Source organism: Dermacentor silvarum, chromosome 6 (assembly GCF_013339745.2).
Source record: "Dermacentor silvarum isolate Dsil-2018 chromosome 6, BIME_Dsil_1.4, whole genome shotgun sequence".
NCBI lineage: Eukaryota > Metazoa > Arthropoda > Arachnida > Ixodida > Ixodidae > Dermacentor > Dermacentor silvarum.
The window spans coordinates 80,405,910-80,423,190 of NC_051159.1; the positions used below are offsets into that span (position 1 = coordinate 80,405,910).

General features: G+C 42.6%; 1 protein-coding gene across 2 annotated transcripts; it reads left to right on the forward strand.

Annotated features, from left to right (window-relative positions):
* Positions 1–252: 252 nt before the first annotated feature.
* On the forward strand, positions 253–14,991 carry LOC119455658 (probable mitochondrial glutathione transporter SLC25A40). Of its 2 annotated transcripts, none has more exons than XM_049668930.1 (6): positions 253–516; positions 3,553–3,781; positions 5,812–5,879; positions 6,874–7,001; positions 13,159–13,233; positions 14,864–14,991. In XM_049668930.1, exons 1-6 carry the CDS (start codon positions 350–352, stop codon positions 14,971–14,973), a joined length of 777 nt encoding a protein of 258 aa, XP_049524887.1. In that variant the 5' UTR covers positions 253–349; the 3' UTR covers positions 14,974–14,991. The 2 variants fall into 2 exon arrangements, with proteins under 2 accessions (XP_049524887.1, XP_037573002.1); XM_037717074.2 differs by having other exon boundaries at positions 254–516; positions 3,579–3,781; positions 14,864–14,978.
* Positions 14,992–17,281: the final 2,290 nt, after the last annotated feature.

Below are 17,281 nucleotides of genomic sequence, written 5' to 3' on the forward strand. Positions count from 1 at the left end.
ATTGTTGTACTTTTCTTAGATTATTCATTAATCGTGATTTGCCATCTAATAACTTTACTAATCCACAACGAAACAAAACGCAACCTCATGCTTAAGACGCGAAAGTGGCTTACACAGTCATAACGTCTTAGCACAGTACACGGTATCATTGGCTGGAAACCGAAACTCGTTACCTTACGCACAGCAATGGCTACAATTGGCGGCTCAAGGAGTTGACGCTGGCAACATAGATTGTCGGCAAAGCGTGATGAGCGTGCGACGTCTTGCCTCTCGTTGGAGTGCCATTTGCATAAGCCATGTGTTGCTCGTGTTGCTCTGGTGAAACTGTTTGCCGTTTCTATTCAGGTTCATGTACTTTTTCCTTATGATCTACCTGCCTGTGGTAGTACTAGAGGAGTGCTTCACTTGTTCAGTCTCACACCTTTCGAGAAGCAGCGATGGCACCGCACGAAAACATCACGGCATCGCAGCGCATGATCTGTTCATGCACGGGCGCATTGACGACGTCATTTTTCGGTGAGTATTTTGCCCCAAAAGTTTATTGGTCGTAAACAGAATAAGAAGTGCTGTCGGGATGCGTGAACACACGCTAAAAACAGCACCGTTGGTAGAGTCACAGCGCCGCTGAGAGGCCGCAACTGCTTACATTGGGTTTCCTTCGACATGATGCAATTGCCCGTTCGTTCCGTCGTCCCTGCCGAAACTTTCGCGCCGCACTCACGGTGTTAATAACCTTCAAAGCTCATAAAATTTAGATGCCGCCGCACTAGCTTGCTTTGTATGCTTTGAATGTATTCAGCTTACCTTGCGCGTTGCGCGAAACCACTGCAGTGATCACTACGAAGTACAGCACTTAACTAATTGCACTAAGCGGCTTTTCCCCTTGTTTGTTGTCATTTCTGTCAAATCACAGTAAACGATAGTAGAACCGATGTATAACGTCAGCCGTCATCGACGTTGGCGATTGCTTGTGTTGTCTTGCGTTTTACGCGGGTTTCATGTTACGGGACCCGCTTAGGTGCCGTGAAGGCTCTGCTCGCTCTCAAGAGTAATTACAAGTACCTCATTGATGGGTGGTAGTGTTTCGCGAGAGTGTCATGTCTCAGCCAAGCGCCTGCTACCTGCAATGTGCGTACCGCGTGCGTTGCTTTGTGTACGAAAGCGAAACTTGCACGCCCTGAGAGGATGTTTGGGCATAGTCGACAAGATAGGCTAGAGGCCGTCGTTCTCTGCGGTTGTTTACAGTGCACTTCAAACACGGATGCCTGCTACGAGGAAAGGAACGTGAAAGGCGACGCAGTTTGGCACCTCATACGTATTCTCTTTGGCACGGCTCCTCGAGACTAACTCAAGGCGACGTGTTCGGCCCTCAAGGGCAGAGCAGAATAATTGAAGCAGCCCTGTTACATTGAACGAATAGATTTTACGGCTCTTTATTCTGCATTATATTTGTATTTTTCACACTGTTTCATCGAAGGGAATGTCCGCAATGAAGGCAGTATTTCAAGGAAAAGTCTAAAAATTCAGTCGGATGTGCTCGCAGTCAGGAACAGTGCCACTCGTTCAGTGTGTGTCGTTGGCTTTACTTTCCCTCTGACCATTTACCTTTTGCTCAACAGTGCACATGCCATATCAGGCTGTATGGCGAGCAGGTGCAGAGATTATCTTAATGCCCATTCAGCTAGCAGGTCAAAAAGAAGTAAAGGCTTGCTGCTAAGCGCACTCTGTCATCATCACAAGCAGGGCAAGCTTTTCTATGAGAACGAAAATACCATGAGATGTATAAAGCATCCACTGAACATATTGCAGTCAGCTGTTACTTTCATCAGCATGGTGTAGCAAGTCGTGAACACCTTTGCCTCAGTAATTTCTCGTGGATAGTTCTTGCATCTTCTAGCCATGCTTAGTGAGGTTGTGGAAATCGTATCCTTGCTGATGGCTGAAAAAATGCCACTATTGCCGTGCAGCCTTTTGTTTTCTCTCGTAGCTAGCTTATTTCTTTGTCGAATACCATGGACACATGCTAATGGCTACATTACTATTATTTTTTAACATGTTGTCTCTCTTCACATTCTTGTGATTCATTAGTTAATTTTTATTTCTAATGCCAGCTGAAGTGACATAAAATGACATAGATGGTTTGTATGGTACAGTCACTTGTGTGCACAAACCTCTACAGGAATATTTTGCCATGCAGTTAATAAATCTGCTCTAGCACGCTTCCTAGTCCTTTATGTTTATCACACTCATCAAATACATTTTGCTTCAACAAAATGTGTGCTCAGCCGTGCACTATTGCTGCTCTCTCCTCTGTGCATTTGGTTTCGGATGTGGCATTGAAGGCCACTCAAGGAAAATGTCAAGTCAGGCAGTTTTGGCTGATTAGATTTCTGAAATAGAGCATGTTGCACTCACATATACTGATTGGAGGATTGTCAAACATGAAGATATAAAAGTGTGAGACCGGTTGCAATGCCACATTTACGTTTCCAAACCAGCTCCTTCATTTCATTAAATATTTCCAAACCTTCTGGCTTCACAGGTCCTGGCAAGGATTTGCCGAGGCAAGTTGAATGGTTGTTCATTAGAACAACCAATTCAGCGCTGTAAAAATTAGAATAGAGTTCAGGCAGACTGCATTAAAGTGCTTTTGATATAAGCTTAGTACCCATTCATATGCATGCAGGATGATAAAAAAAAAAAATCCGCAAAAATAGTAATCATTGCAGGGAGTTAGACAATATTATTTTTTAACTGTTCAGGGTCATCCACGATTAGGAGAAACCCCACCACATTAGTATTCAGTCCAGTGTAACTTCACAATTTTTTTCCACATTAGAGGAAAACAGAAAGGCCAATATTACGTGCCACACAGATATCAGCTCGGGAAAAACCAGTCTACATGCATCCGTATTTTAAGCCCCTGTTGCCACCTGAATACTAGCGAGCGACATCTTCTGCATAAGAGTGGGTATTCTTGTAGATACATTGAGAGAGCTTTAACAGAGCAACATATGGGTCTTTATCGGTCTAATGTTTCATTTCAGTACATGTTTAATACCACTTCTATCATGTTAAACGAACACTTAAACATTAGTTCGTATTTTCATTCTCTGTAGCTATAATAAATGTGTATACACTGTGATAAAAGCTGTATAGAAGAGTATAACGAACATTTAAAAAAAAATTCATACAGAAGTCATGTGCATTATATGTTTTTATATCCATGTCCTTTTGCCTGCCGTTTGTGTGTTCATTAGAGTACTGAACTGAACAGCCCATGCTAAGGTTCTGTAGCAGTGTTCTTGATCCACTATGAATTCTGTTTACTTAGGTATTTATTTACTATTACATCACAAGCCCCTTACGTTGGAGCATTGCTGAAAGAGGGAATAGTTATAGAAATTGGTTTGGTTTTTCTTTAATCCTATGTTATGTGTTACATTTCCATCCACTCCTGCAAGGCCAGGAGCCTGGCCTGAAGTGTCTGGAAATAAGTAAAACAGGCGCAAGTTACTTAGGAAAACTACTGTCACAATTGTGTTTCTTAAGCTCCTTTCTCTTGGTGCACTCAATAGTCACACCTTTGGACGTGGTCAAGATACGGCTTCAAGCACAGCGGAAGCAGCTTGTTAGAAACAAGTGCTTCCTGTACTGTAATGGCCTGATGGAGCACATGTGCTACTGTCTAAATGGAAATGGCAATGGCCAGAATGGACACCACACCATGGGACCACCAAGCCAGTGGTACAAAAGACCTGGACACTTTAATGGCACATTGGTTAGTACTAAAATTCCTGCCTTCTTCTTTTTCTGTCAATTTCTAATGTTTTAAATGCATAAGAAGTTTACTGTTCGCTTTTTTCCTTTTTATCAATTATCTATGGGGGTTATACAAACAAATTGGCCAACTACTTAATTTGGCGAGATCTGGAGGAATTTGAAGTCAAAATGTAAAACTTCGTTATTAATTCATTCTCATTGGTGTTTTTTGACAACTCTAGTAATATTTCAACTTTCGAAGCCTGGAATGCACAGCTTCTAAGAGGACAAGTTGTCTGGACTTTGTTTTCATTTGCTTGCTTCAATCGTGTGCTTTAAATGAGAACAGCAAGAATTTTGTTTGGTCAGTGGAGGTGAAAACTACTGATTCAGTAAATGAATATTCAAAATTTTCTTAACTTTTTAATTTGTTACTTTATGGCAAAAGTTGCTATTGCAGAATCAAAACCAGTGAGGACTTAAGGCATGCTGACTTAATAGAAATCCTCAAATTAGCATCAATTCCATGATATATCTCTCCCCAGACTTGCAGAGTAATGTGTTGACATTCCAGTTAGTACTTCTCCAGAAGCCTCCCTCCCCCATTGCAAGAAAAACTTAGGTGGAACATCTTTATATCTTGTAACAGAGGCTGAGGATGAATATCCAAAAACTGTTGCTTGAATGTCGCTGTTGCAACATGTGCCATGAAGCAAATAATAAAAAGGTGTAACGAAATGTCACACTAATCATCACACATTTACTTATCACACATTTACTAATGTGGGCTGCCTCTAGTAATGTCGTTGAAAAAAAAAGAAAAAAAAAGGCATTGCTATCTCGCTTGCATTGTAAAAACTTTGGCTCACTCATGTGGTTTCAAGCAGGTGCATAAACATGGACTACTATCCAGAGATGCAGTGCTAAATGTGGGTTAGAAGGGGACATCGGAACACCCAATGTTTCCTTCTCTCCCCCCCCCCTCTTATCGCCCCCGGCTTTCCACCATGTAGTGCTAAATGATGGAGTACCCTCGTGCACCCCTAACGAAAATGGAGTATCATTTTCTGCGCCCACATCGGGAATATTCTGGAAATGCTTCTGAGTGCTATATTTATGTGCCTCAATGAGTACTAGTTTTCTTGAATACAGTAAATGTAACACGACAGTCTTTAGACAAAACTTATTTGCATTCCTGGAGAATTTCTTTAGGTTCAGCTGACTTCTCTTTTGTCGGTTTTTGCATGTTGCCATGATACACAAAAACAATTTGTTTCTGCCATAGGCCATTTATAAAGAACAAAGAAATAAGCATGCACTATCTGCTTCTAGTAGGATAAATCCTTGTTGAAGGGCTCCTTATCACTTTAGGACATTGCAAACAAAAAATGCTGGTGCATTGTTACCACTGTGAAGATATCTGTGTAAAATATTACACCTAGTATAACTACCACAAAAAGAACAGCGGAAATTTCAAATTAAAGTTAGCACTCACTTTATGGAGCCGTCAATTTCCTTGTCATCTGTCCTTCTAAAGTATGCAATTGCAGATTTACCCTGCTGTGCTGATCAGATGGCATCATATTGGTCACAAGGCACTTGTGTAAAATGCCCAAGTCAGCTTCCCTGCACATTTAAAATTCCTTCCTAAGCATTCTTTATACCGTTGGGCTTGACTTGGGCACTACACAGAGCGCTATTACCAGTGTGATGCCTTCTGATCTGACACGGTCGGTAAATATCTTAGGCCACCATAATTAAGGAGTGAATGAATAGGTTAGGAGTAACACTTCCTTCTTTTCTACTCAGTCTCATTCATTGCTTAGGATGTCATATGACCAGTTTTTTCTATGTTCGGCTTTTTTTTATTAAGCACTTGTATTTTCTAACGTGCACTCCTTGCCTTTTTTTCACTATCTTTTGAAACTGTCCTTCGTGTCATGCAGTTTCTTGCAGGTCTGGATCGCCTTAACCATCTTGGTTAACGTGGGTTAGGAATGTACTATGTAAGCTGTAGAGAGCTGTTGCCAATGTGTCCCTAACTTGCAGGATGCATTCATAAAGATAGCAAGAAACGAAGGTGTCACCTCTCTATGGAGTGGCTTGCCTCCAACCTTGTGAGTTATTAGTTGATGCAGGTCTTTTGTAACTATCTGATCAAGCTAATGCCTAGGCTCCTATTGTCTGAATAGAAAGTTTAGTTACTGATACATCTTTTTTTTTTTCATTTCTTGCTACAATTATGAGAATGTTAATGAGCATTTGTAATGTTGTAATAATCAATAAAAGTGTGCTCTTGTTAGAGCTTGCAAATTGTTATGTTTCATGCATACTGTATGGGATGTAGTTAGGCAGCACTTAGGAATATAAGTTCATACGGACTGGTTTTACTATATGTCAGCTTTAGTCATTGCAAGTACCATACTGCAAGATATTTAATTTTTAATTGTGCGCCAGTTCTCTGTAATAAATGCTAAATGTACTTTCAGTTCAGCAAGCTTTCTTATCTTGTAATCATAGGCAATGACAAATGTGTTCTTTATACTTTTTTTGATCACATTTATCTCTATTTACCTTGCAAACTCTTGAGAGAAGTTCCTTGATGTGTGCACCCTTACTTGTATACTTTCTGTGGTTAAAAATAATATATGCTGGGATAGGAAGTTTTGTACGGTTCTCTATGGCATATTCAACTTCTTGAACTCGCGGCGGAGTTGCAGAGCTATGTCCACATTTTACCCATTTTGGCGGAACTGAGCAGTTTGATGCCACCAGGAGTGTTTACGCTTGCTTTTATGTAGAAAAGCAGAAATGTTAATTTTACATTTTTTCGCTTTCTCCTCCATTAACAAGCGGCCATGTTTTCACGCCCAATTAAAAGCAAATTAAGTTTAGAGTTTAGCTACTGCTATATCTAGTGCACTGTATGCTTTGAGCATATTCAGCTTGCATTTGCTTGTGTGTTGCATGAAAGCACTAAACCACAGCTATGCAAATGTGCTTAGTGCTGGCATTTGAAGTCTTGTACTCAGATGCTTTGACGCAGCCAACATTATCTGTTTTAATGATTGTATGATTGTGGCTTATAGTGTATAACACTCTTTTATACAGGGTGATGGCTGTGCCTGCCACTGTTATCTACTTCACAGTCTATGACCAGATCCGTGAGTTCTTCAGTAACCATCTCTCCGGACACAAGACTATTTGGGCCCCTGCCCTGTCAGGTGGCCTTGCTCGAGGTATGGCTCTTTAATGTTTGCTGTGATAGCTTTTGGCTCTTTGGCCAGCTAAATATTTTGTTTTGCTGTTGCTGCTACTTGTTATTGACAATGCCGAATAGTCGAAAATGGCCCACCTCAGGCACCAACCTTTGCATTGGACACCTGGGGCACCCAGGTTGGTCAGCAGTTGCAGATGGAAGTATTCGCAGGAAGCTCTTGGTCATCTCTCGCTGGATTTGGATCATTATCGGCCTCGACTCTGGGATAAAGTCACTTGATCGCAATTATTGCAACTTACCCATAAAAAAACCCATATAATAAAATTTTTTTTTTCTTAAATTGTGCGTGCATAATTTCCCTCTCAACCGAAACCACGAACGCCAGTGCCCGTCGTGCCGAAACATTTGCCTAGGTCTGCATGCCATGCCAGTGACCATGCCCACCATCGTTCCATTTTCCTGTTGCCAAGCTCCTCAAAGGCAACAGGTGGAGAGTATTTTAGGCTGCCAAAATTTACTCGACAGTTCAGAGTGACAAAAGGAAGCAGCTTGGTCTGGTGGAAGGAAAAAACAAGCACTTTTTGCATGCTGTTGGAAGAGAGTGAGTTTCTGAAGTCCCAAGAAAGGAGCCTTTACAAAGATTGAGGCAGAATTGGCAGCCTATGCCTACATAAAGCGTCAGTGCTCTTTGCACCCTGTAGCGGACGTCAAGCTACTGCAGCCCAATTTTATGGAGCTGGCTATTCAGGAAGAGTGGTGATCATAATGATTTGTAAATACACACCACATAGATGACACTGGCTGCATTTCGCACAACATGCATATAACAATGCTGTATACACAATGACACATAGCTGCATCTATCGTCACTACCTGCCGTTTGTGCTTTCCTTTCATTCAATGGAAGCCAGCTACTTCGAGCACTTTTTCAGTACTTACGGTATGGAACACGTACGTACTTCCATGTCGTTTAATGCACTTTTTGTGCTGATTTGTTTAGAGCATCACAGCATTGCGATGCGTGCCTAAGGCCAATAGGCACTGCATTACCCATTTTATGAGCCGTCCTGGCTTCTAATTTGTGTGTGCTTTTAAATAGGGTAGAATATCAAATGCTTTGAACATAGGTGAACTTTTCTGGGTGGGCCTCTGTAACAATGCTTCATCTGAGGAAAGCGAATCAGCAGGCAGAGGGGCCTTAACAAGGAATGGCATTGAAGTGCACTAAATGTTAGTGATACATATTAGACAGCTTTAGTTTAGCGTGGTTACCGGAATAGCGGGCGTACCGGAATAGCGGGATCGAAATGCGCATGCGCAGAACGCTAAACGACCCATACCGTTTACCGTGCGCACGCTATTTCTCAGAGTTAACGTTACCGTGTTAGCGTGTTTACGTAGTGTACGTAAAACATGGCGGCGGTCCCGGCCGCCTGCTTCGAACTGAATTTGAAGTTGCTGTTCTATAATTGATTTCGTTGGTAGGAAATGACTGCTGCGTAAATGGCTTTCACTTATCTTCAGGCAGGATCGACAATATGTTTTTATGGATAATTTAGCGGAGTTTACGAGATCGCTTCTCGTTTCTAACGCGCCTAAGCCTAACGAAAGAAATTTTCTCCTAGGGTGCCTCGATGCCCAGCGCCACCGTCCGGGGTGGAGACAACCCCCGCTGGCGCCGCCATATTGTGTCACACGAGCTGAGACTCAGCTACGCTTGCGTTCATAAAGTGTTACTCGCGGCGCGCTTCCAAGTGCTTTGCCTTGATGAGGATCTTTTTATCGGTGTCCCATCTGCATATCTTTATAACCAATAGCCGTTAACTCGTCGAAGGTCGAAGACGTAAATGTATGGCGCCGGGAACATGCCCCAAGTTGCCTAATTCAATCACATTTAATATGCCGTGTGTATGTTTAAAATACGCACTATTTTTTTTTTTTTTGCGCTTCCATGATTGGTATATAAGGTTTGCGACCCCCTGTGTGTGGAAGTTTTTTTTTTTCGCTGTTGTATTTTGATTTACACGTCACGCCTCCTTTACCGTAGCCAGCCACTCGTGCACGGCGGCTAGTTTCCCTTGCGTTGCGCGTGCTCTTCGCGTTCGTTGCAATTATTTGACGATATCTACGCGCAATTTTTGCTTTTTTTGCCCACAAAACTGTGTGCTGACAGGATTAAGCTGGTGTAAAAATAACTGCGATGTGAAAATAAGGTTTAGTTAGTGCTGTATAAGTGTGTAAGTGCGGAGTGTTAGTGCGTTTAGATGTAACGTAACTTGTCTGTGTCAATCTTGCGTAGTACACACAAGAAATCAAACGATGCACAAAATACATTTACTTATAATGTCTAGTACAATCAATCATGAAAGAGATATGTACATGAAAAATTATATGTACTGTGTGGCGCCTGAAGGTTATGTTGAAAGAGGAGATAAAAAAATTAATTCGCAAGGTAGGCTCGACACACAATTCGGGATAGAGAGAGTTTTTTTTATTTATTCATTACATGGGGGGGGGGAGGTTAAAGTGAGTACATCAACCTTATTACACACAATATAAATCGAAAACAAGAATGCAAACAAGAAAACGCAACCGCGGGTAATATTAATGAAGATATCCAGACAGATATCCAGCCAGAATACATACATCAGCTACCATCGAATACGTCGCATCAGCCAAACACATCGATGGCGAGTACAGAACATTTCATAGATAACCATTAGAACACTGATAACTACATTGAAAAAATAAACAACACTGCATACATATCACGTACAAAAACCGCAAATGAAACTAAGACAGTCAAATACAGATTAGCAATGTTTTTCACTTCGAAAATATAGTCCATGATGATGTAGGGCTGTTGACTTTAACAGACGGCGCCCATCCTGTCGATTTCCCTCGTTCTGGTCCTCTTCAAAGTGTTTCTAAGTACAGGTAAAACAACAAAAGTGATTATTGATATGAAAAGTTGCCTTGTAAATACAGAGAACCCATTACAGTGCTTAAAAATAAATTTTAGCAGAAGCAATGCTGTATTACCTCGCTTCACACGTTTCGAAGAAATGCACAGGCTACAACAGACACCATGCCAGAAAGCGCCGAAACATTTTGGTCCCATGATGCCCCTTAACTCTACTACACCTGGGCATACCGTGCACAGGCTTTTAAAGACCGTCACAGTACCCTTTACGATCGGGAATGAGCACGAATGACCATCGGCTTACGATCACCACGCTACAAATATGTACAAGTCTAAAAAATCAGCTATGTAACGTAACACCCTGAGGTCCGCAAGATATCTCCTGAGAAATCAGAGAAAATCACAATGTTTCGCTTACCACGTACAAGACAGCCGCTCTCCCCAGACGAAGCACTGCGTTCTTTAGTCCCAAATAACCAGTACCGAAAAAAGAAAAAAAAAAGAATCACGAGACACACACGATGTGTGCTTCCCGTGAAAAAGGAAAATAGGTGGCTTACGTGACGATTCGTAGCTAATGTAAGACTATTTCGCGGCTAAGCATTTTCGTCAATCCTTAAAATAATGGTACAGACTGCGCCCATCAAAACGAAAAAAGCCTATGCGACGCGCGCTCGCAAACCATACGCTACTCAGACAGCATCGGTGCAGTGCTTACTTAGTTCGTGAGCGAACGTAGGTACGTGAGCGAGGATCAGAGAATACTTTCTTATTTAAATGAAAAACACGGTGCAGTAGTCTAAACATTCTTGACACTTACCTCGCAAATGCAGGAGTTATCCGTTGCCTTCCAGTGATCGCGCTTTACTTGGGCTTCCCATCTTTTCCGTCGCTCTGGGTCCCGGGGGAAGCGAAAACAACGCAGTCCTTTACGCGTCGGGATCGACGCACTTGGGAACACAACAGCCCGTCATGTCGACACGATGCACTTGATAGCTTGTCAGTCATGCGGCTGAACACTGTCTAGCAAGTAGAAGCGTCTGCGAAGCATCCGCGCGCACTGTGCCTCGAACTCAGCACCGGCACCAAGCAATCGCAACGGCTCGCTGTGACACAATATGGCGTCGCAGCGAGAAAGCGGCGGCGCAGGGGCGGTCAAAGGTTGGCACCACCCTGAACGGCGGCGCTGGCATCGAGGCACCCTATTTTCTCCGAGATATGAGCGCCACCTGTCGATAAAGTCGGGAGATAGGCGCGACGACGGCATATGGCCTCTGAGATGTGAGGATTTCGTAGGCTATGGTAGACAGCTTGTACTGCTTGTCTGTTTAACTGCAGATCGATGGACATGTGAAGTAAAAATACAACGCGCTCCTGGCTTCTATTGCGCTGCTTATCGCACTTTCCGGACGCACACACACATAGACTTAGGTGCCCTATGTATGCGAAATTCAAAGCGTAATGGAATAGCGTCCCGCACGTAAACTACGCTATCACGCTATACTAAAACTCTCTTTCTGCAAAGTTCGTTTGCGGAACGGTAACATTATTTCCCGTAACCCGCTATTACGCTAACGCTAAACTAAAACTGTCTATTATTTACAGAGAAGTCCTTCCCTTTTTCTTTTTTTTGCTGTTTTGCCATTCTAAAATTATCCCTCATATTATATTCGGGTCATTGCAGGATGTCCTTCACAAGATGGAAGTAGTCTGAGAACATGTCAGGTTTCTGCTGCGCATGCTTGTTCTCTTGCCGATAGCAACAGTGATTATCAGCAGATGGCATAGCCGCATGTTTAAATAGATCTGAGCGCAGAATAGCAGCTGGCAAAAATTTCTTTGCCGGTCCCTCTGTGCAGCTCTTATGTGCATAGTGCTGTGCTTTAGCAACCGAACGTAGGTACTACCTCTGCAGTTTTACCCATTGTTCTGGCTTGCAAAAGGTTACTTTTATAGGTATGAAGGCAGCGGGGCACATTTTGTGATAAACCAAATTTATTGACTGTGAAACCGGGTGAAAATTTTTTTTCTGTATACAACAGACTTTTGGATGTAATGGACTAAATTTGATGATTTGATTGGTAGGTGGTATTAATACTGAAAACAATTTTGCACTTAATGGATTTTCTAAATAATCGATTACACACTACAACAGACAAAATTTATTGGGTGGGACATATTGCACTTAGTGCTCACCTATAGGGGTCATAAGAGACTTTAAGGATAACAAAGAAGGTTGAGAAGAAACTAAGGATTGCGCAATCAGCGATGAGGTGAAAAATTGTAGGCATTATGTTAAAGAAGTACTGACACAAATATCTTGGATCTTCTCTTTTCTGTTGCAATGTGAATCATGGCACGAAACAATAACAAAGAAGGTTGAGAAGAAACTAAGGATTGCGCAATCAGCGATGAGGTGAAAAATTGTAGGCATTATGTTAAAGGAGTACTGACACAAATATTTTGGATCTTCTCTTTTCTGTTGCAATGTGAATCATGGCAGGAAACCTTGTCTGCTTCAGCGCGCGATAGTTATTTTGAGCCTTGTTTATAGCCACCTGTCCAAGGTTTGATTTCAGAGAGCAATGAGAAGGGCTTCGCTTCATGGGCTGTTTTGTAAGCACAGCTGTTCCTGTGATCACACAAAACTGTGCCGTGCATGCCGACTTGGGAGACTCATTGCTAGTTGTTTTTCTCCATCTGCGTATGCACGTGCCACACGAGGTCCTTGCCGTTGTCCACATTTCGTTGTCCAGCGGCAACAATTTCCTGCAGAGAAGAGTCGCAGAGGTGTCCAATCACTTTCAGGTGTAAGCATATCTAAACCAACCACCTTTCCCATCCATCTGTATTTTCCACTTATTCAGTCATTCGCCTTGTACAGAAATTAAAGAAAACCAGAAATGTGTGCTTGCCACCTGGTGACTTCTCCAGAACAGCGATTTTGTCTGCTGGGTGGATCCAGCTCAAGCGGGGTGGCTGCTATCATAAGGGTTGGATTCACAGCAGCAGTACACATGTGCTGTTTTTCCTAGGTGTTCTTGCTGGAAGCCGGTTGAATCGGGGACTGGAGTGGTGGAACATGCCTATTCACAGGACTCAAATAACAAGAATACCCTGGAGTACCCCGGACGAGCATTTGTCATGTGTACTTGGTGTTCTTTGTACAAGATTTTTGTACATTATAGCACTGTTAATTTGTATCACAAGTGCGAGGTGGTTTTAACAGCTGTGTTTTCTTTTCTCATTACAGTTTTTTCTGCCACTGTGATTAGTCCTCTGGAGATGATTCGTACAAAAATGCAATCTAAGAGGCTGAGCTATATGGGTTTGTACATTGTTTTTCTGTTCCCTTATTTAATTGGAGGACAAGCATTAAGTGGGTAGGGATCTCAAGGGACCTTAGTTTAACAAAGCTGGAAATCATTTCGTTAAACAGAGGCTCCTATGACTCAGTAGTGCAAATAATGTTCTCATATCAGCCTTGTTGTCTTGCATGCTGTGAGTGCATGTTCCTGAGTAGCAGTTCCTGAGGAGTTTCAAAGTAAAAATTCAGGTGAATGACTTAGAACAAAATGTCTTAGCAGAAGTGCTGTCATGTCACAATGCAGAATGCACATTTTGGTCTGTCATGGTTCACATGTGCTGACTGCCAATCACATTCTGAAACCGTGCTTTAAAAAATTGAGAAAGCACAGAACCCAGGGCAGGATATGGGTTGGTAAAATCAATGCCTGGTTATGGTGACCGCATTGCAGCGGTAACAGAATGCAAAAGCACTGGTGTACCTTAGATTATTCTGGTGGTTAAAGAACCGCTAGTGATAAAACAACCCAGAGCCAACTGCAGCAGCATTGCTCATGATCCCTTGAGCAACTTTAGAATGTAAGTTTTTGTCAATTCGCATTTAAAGGCAGCTTTCCAAGAAGGTCAAGATAGCAGAAATTAAGGGGGCTGGCTCCATGTAACAGTCGCAAGTTCACCGCTTTTGCATGTTGAAACCATTTGTGCATTGTTAAGTGGCTGAATTTTTTATGTGCTTTGCCATCATACTTAAGCATTTTTGGAAGATACAATTTTAAAGGCTGAAGATGCCAATGCACTGTTTTCAAGAAATAATTCCACACTTTCTTGGCGTTAAAGATTATTGCTAGCACAGGAAAGGAGGTTTGTCTTAAAACAAGCTGCAAGATATATTGGAGAAAAATGTTTGTGCCTATAAACCAAAAATTAATATTACTAATAGTATGCAACATCAAGACAGCAGCCCCATATGACGCAGGGCTTGGGCAGGAGCAGATAAAAGCAGGGTTTATAGAAAGCAGCGTTGCAATTTTTTTTTTTTTTTGTAAAGGTTGCACTAAAGAAATGTTCTAGGTTTGGGCAAATGCTTTTTGTGAATCAATCTATTAGTTTTATGATTAAAAAATCTGCTTCCAATGGTTTTGATGAGCGATGTGGTCAAATAAAGGCTACAGGCACTTCTAATTAGTGCAAGTGGGCAAGACAATGCAGGATACAATAAAGATATATATCTAAGACATTATGATGTGGCATGTGTTTACATTCACAAACTAAAAAGATCCTACGAACAGGGATGAACTCTGAAAATTACCAGTGCCATGTTGAATTGCAAAGATATTGGACAAAGGAGGGTTCAGAATCCATTAGAGTTTGCTCAATAGCTTTACAACTGTGGCCAAAAAAGCTTTTATTTGAATTCAGCTATCTGCTAAGCATGCATCTTTGCCACTGAACATGCTTTAAGTCCACCAGACCTAGTGGAAAATTTTGTAAGGTTTTAACTGCTCAGTAGTGAGCAAGGGCTCTGTAACACAGTACAGTGCAGGTTTCAGGGTGGTTCAAGGCACTCTCTCATTGATTTTTTGAGCAAATTAAGTATTTGTTGGGGATGGCAGTTTGTCACTTTCTTATTTGTATTTCACTGTTTTCTGCAGAAATAGGACAAGCCGTGAAGAACCTCGTCAAGACCAGAGGTTTATTATCACTCTACGTAGGCCTTGGACCGACACTTCTGAGGGATGTTCCTTTCTCTTGTAAGTGCTAGATAAGGAATGTGCATGACAAATGATTCTCTCTTCTATCGTCCTTTCACATGCAAGGCATTGTTCATGCTGACTACTTAGCCAGAGCCACGCATGGCTATTAGATGTAGTCAGTTTACATCATTTTCAAAGAAAGATGCTGCAACTTTGGTCTCTACTGTTGCATGGTGTTCACGATGTTCTGGGAGGTGCGATGCGATTCTTCCATATTGACCCCCTTTATAAAATTTATCCTCCTTATGAGTTTAACATGCCACAAGGCTTCACTAGGCAAGGCCCAAGCATATCTTAACCACATCAGGCTCAACGAGGCTCACACAAACTACTTCAAATGAAAACCAGTTCTTAAACCCACCGATGTGTTTAGTGTGTAATGTTCCTGTGGGCTCGCAGGATGTTATGTAACTACAGTTGTTACTCATCTCCCATCAGACAGACAATCTGTGAATGCTATGCTGCTATTGTAGTGCAACTCAAGCTTGAATTTGCGAGACATTTTTGACCTGGGGAGAAACACTTCTTTGCAATTGCACGCAATGATAGAACATTTAATATTTTTGAAAACTGCAGAACGTCATGAGGACTTTACAAATAGTTTGAATGTGTGCGCATATCTGCGGTTGTGGGTCGTTTGTGTCTGTGTAATCACTGTTTTTCATCTCACACCTGTTGTAGGATGCCAGGTTATGCGCTCTCTCTTTTTGTGTAACTAGTATGTATACGCTGCACCTTAGCTGTGGGCGCCAGAAACTATAGATGTGTGAATACTTGAATATCACTGAATTAATTTCGAATAGTGAACACTCGCATAATTCGATTTGCAAATTGAATATCTACTACAGCCGGTCCCGTTTATAACGAACTCGATAGTTCCGCAAAAAGTGCTTGTTATATCAGTAGTTCGTTATATATGGACTCTCACTTAGAAATGCTCAAAAATTAACTGCACTGAAGCTGGCATCAGCAGTTATAATTCAGCAGTACTTTGGTCCGCAAACCAGATTTTTAGTGGGATTTCTGTTCCCGGTGCATTAGGTTAGCTGCAAACTTCCGTTAAAAACGTCCATCTGAAGAACGATATGCGGCGTCGTATAGCTTTTTCAAAACGGGGCCTAGTTCCAATCACCTGTCATTTTGAAATTGCAAGTGCAGCCACCATTTTTAACTCGAGAGCCTGCAATACATTTTACTACCAGCGGGACATGACTGTACAGTGCAGTCCACATATAACGATACCACATATAACAATATATCGCTTCTAACGATGAGTCGAGCTAAGAGTATCAACTTATGCATTAGGGCTATGAGAAAAAAAACCATATATAACGATATGTTATTCACCACATACCGGATATAACGATTGAAATTTTGCTTCTGGGCGGCGCTTTTCATGCAGAATAATAGTGAAAATGGCATTCCTACGTTGCCCTTAACCGAGACGGGGCGAAAAGTTTGCCTACGCGAGTTCGTATCTGCCGCCTTACCGCGCAGTGCATCCCGCCCGCGCGCCGATTGCGAAAGCCACGGATAGCATCGCAAGTTGGTGCAGCGTGCACAAGATGGCGCCAGCTGCTTTTCCCCCGCGTCACTGGCGGTCGCGCGAGGAGAGGGCGGTGTTATGATCGGTTTGGAACTTCGCATCTCAGTTGTGGGAAACCAAACCCGCGCACGTTCCCGTGACGAGATAATCCTCTTTCATCCCCGAGAAAGCGTCACACCTCTACGACTTGAGTAGACGCAAAGGGCGAGCTACCAAAGAAGAGGACCCGAGGGGGAGGAGGTCGTCAACTTGACCGCCCGACAGAGGACGGACACTTCCACAAGTTCCCCGAAGGAGACACCAGCAGGTTATGATCTTCCTGGAATCTGTATCTCTCAAATGTGGGAAGCAAGCCCGAGCGCTTTTCCCGTGACGAGATAATCCCCTTCATCCCTGAGAAAGCGTCTCGCCTCTACGACCGGAGCAGACGAAAACGGCGAGCTACCAAGAAGGAGGACCCGAGGGAGAGGAGGTCGTCAACTTGACCACCGGAGAGAGGATTTCCCCGAAGGAAACATCGACCACCACGAAAGGATTTAAGGCCGTCCTGGCCCCCGTGTTAGACAGAACCGCTCGAGACTCTGATAGACTCAAAACCATGTACTAATGAAGTGAATACAATCTTTTCTATTTTTCATCATCACGATGCCCGCCTTCATCGTCGTCTTCGGATTCCTGCGGTGACGACCCACCTCACCCGGTCGAGATTATATCAGCGGAAGAAAGGCGATAAGTGAAGGCAACGCCTCTTCTGGCGAGGGGCGCCTGTG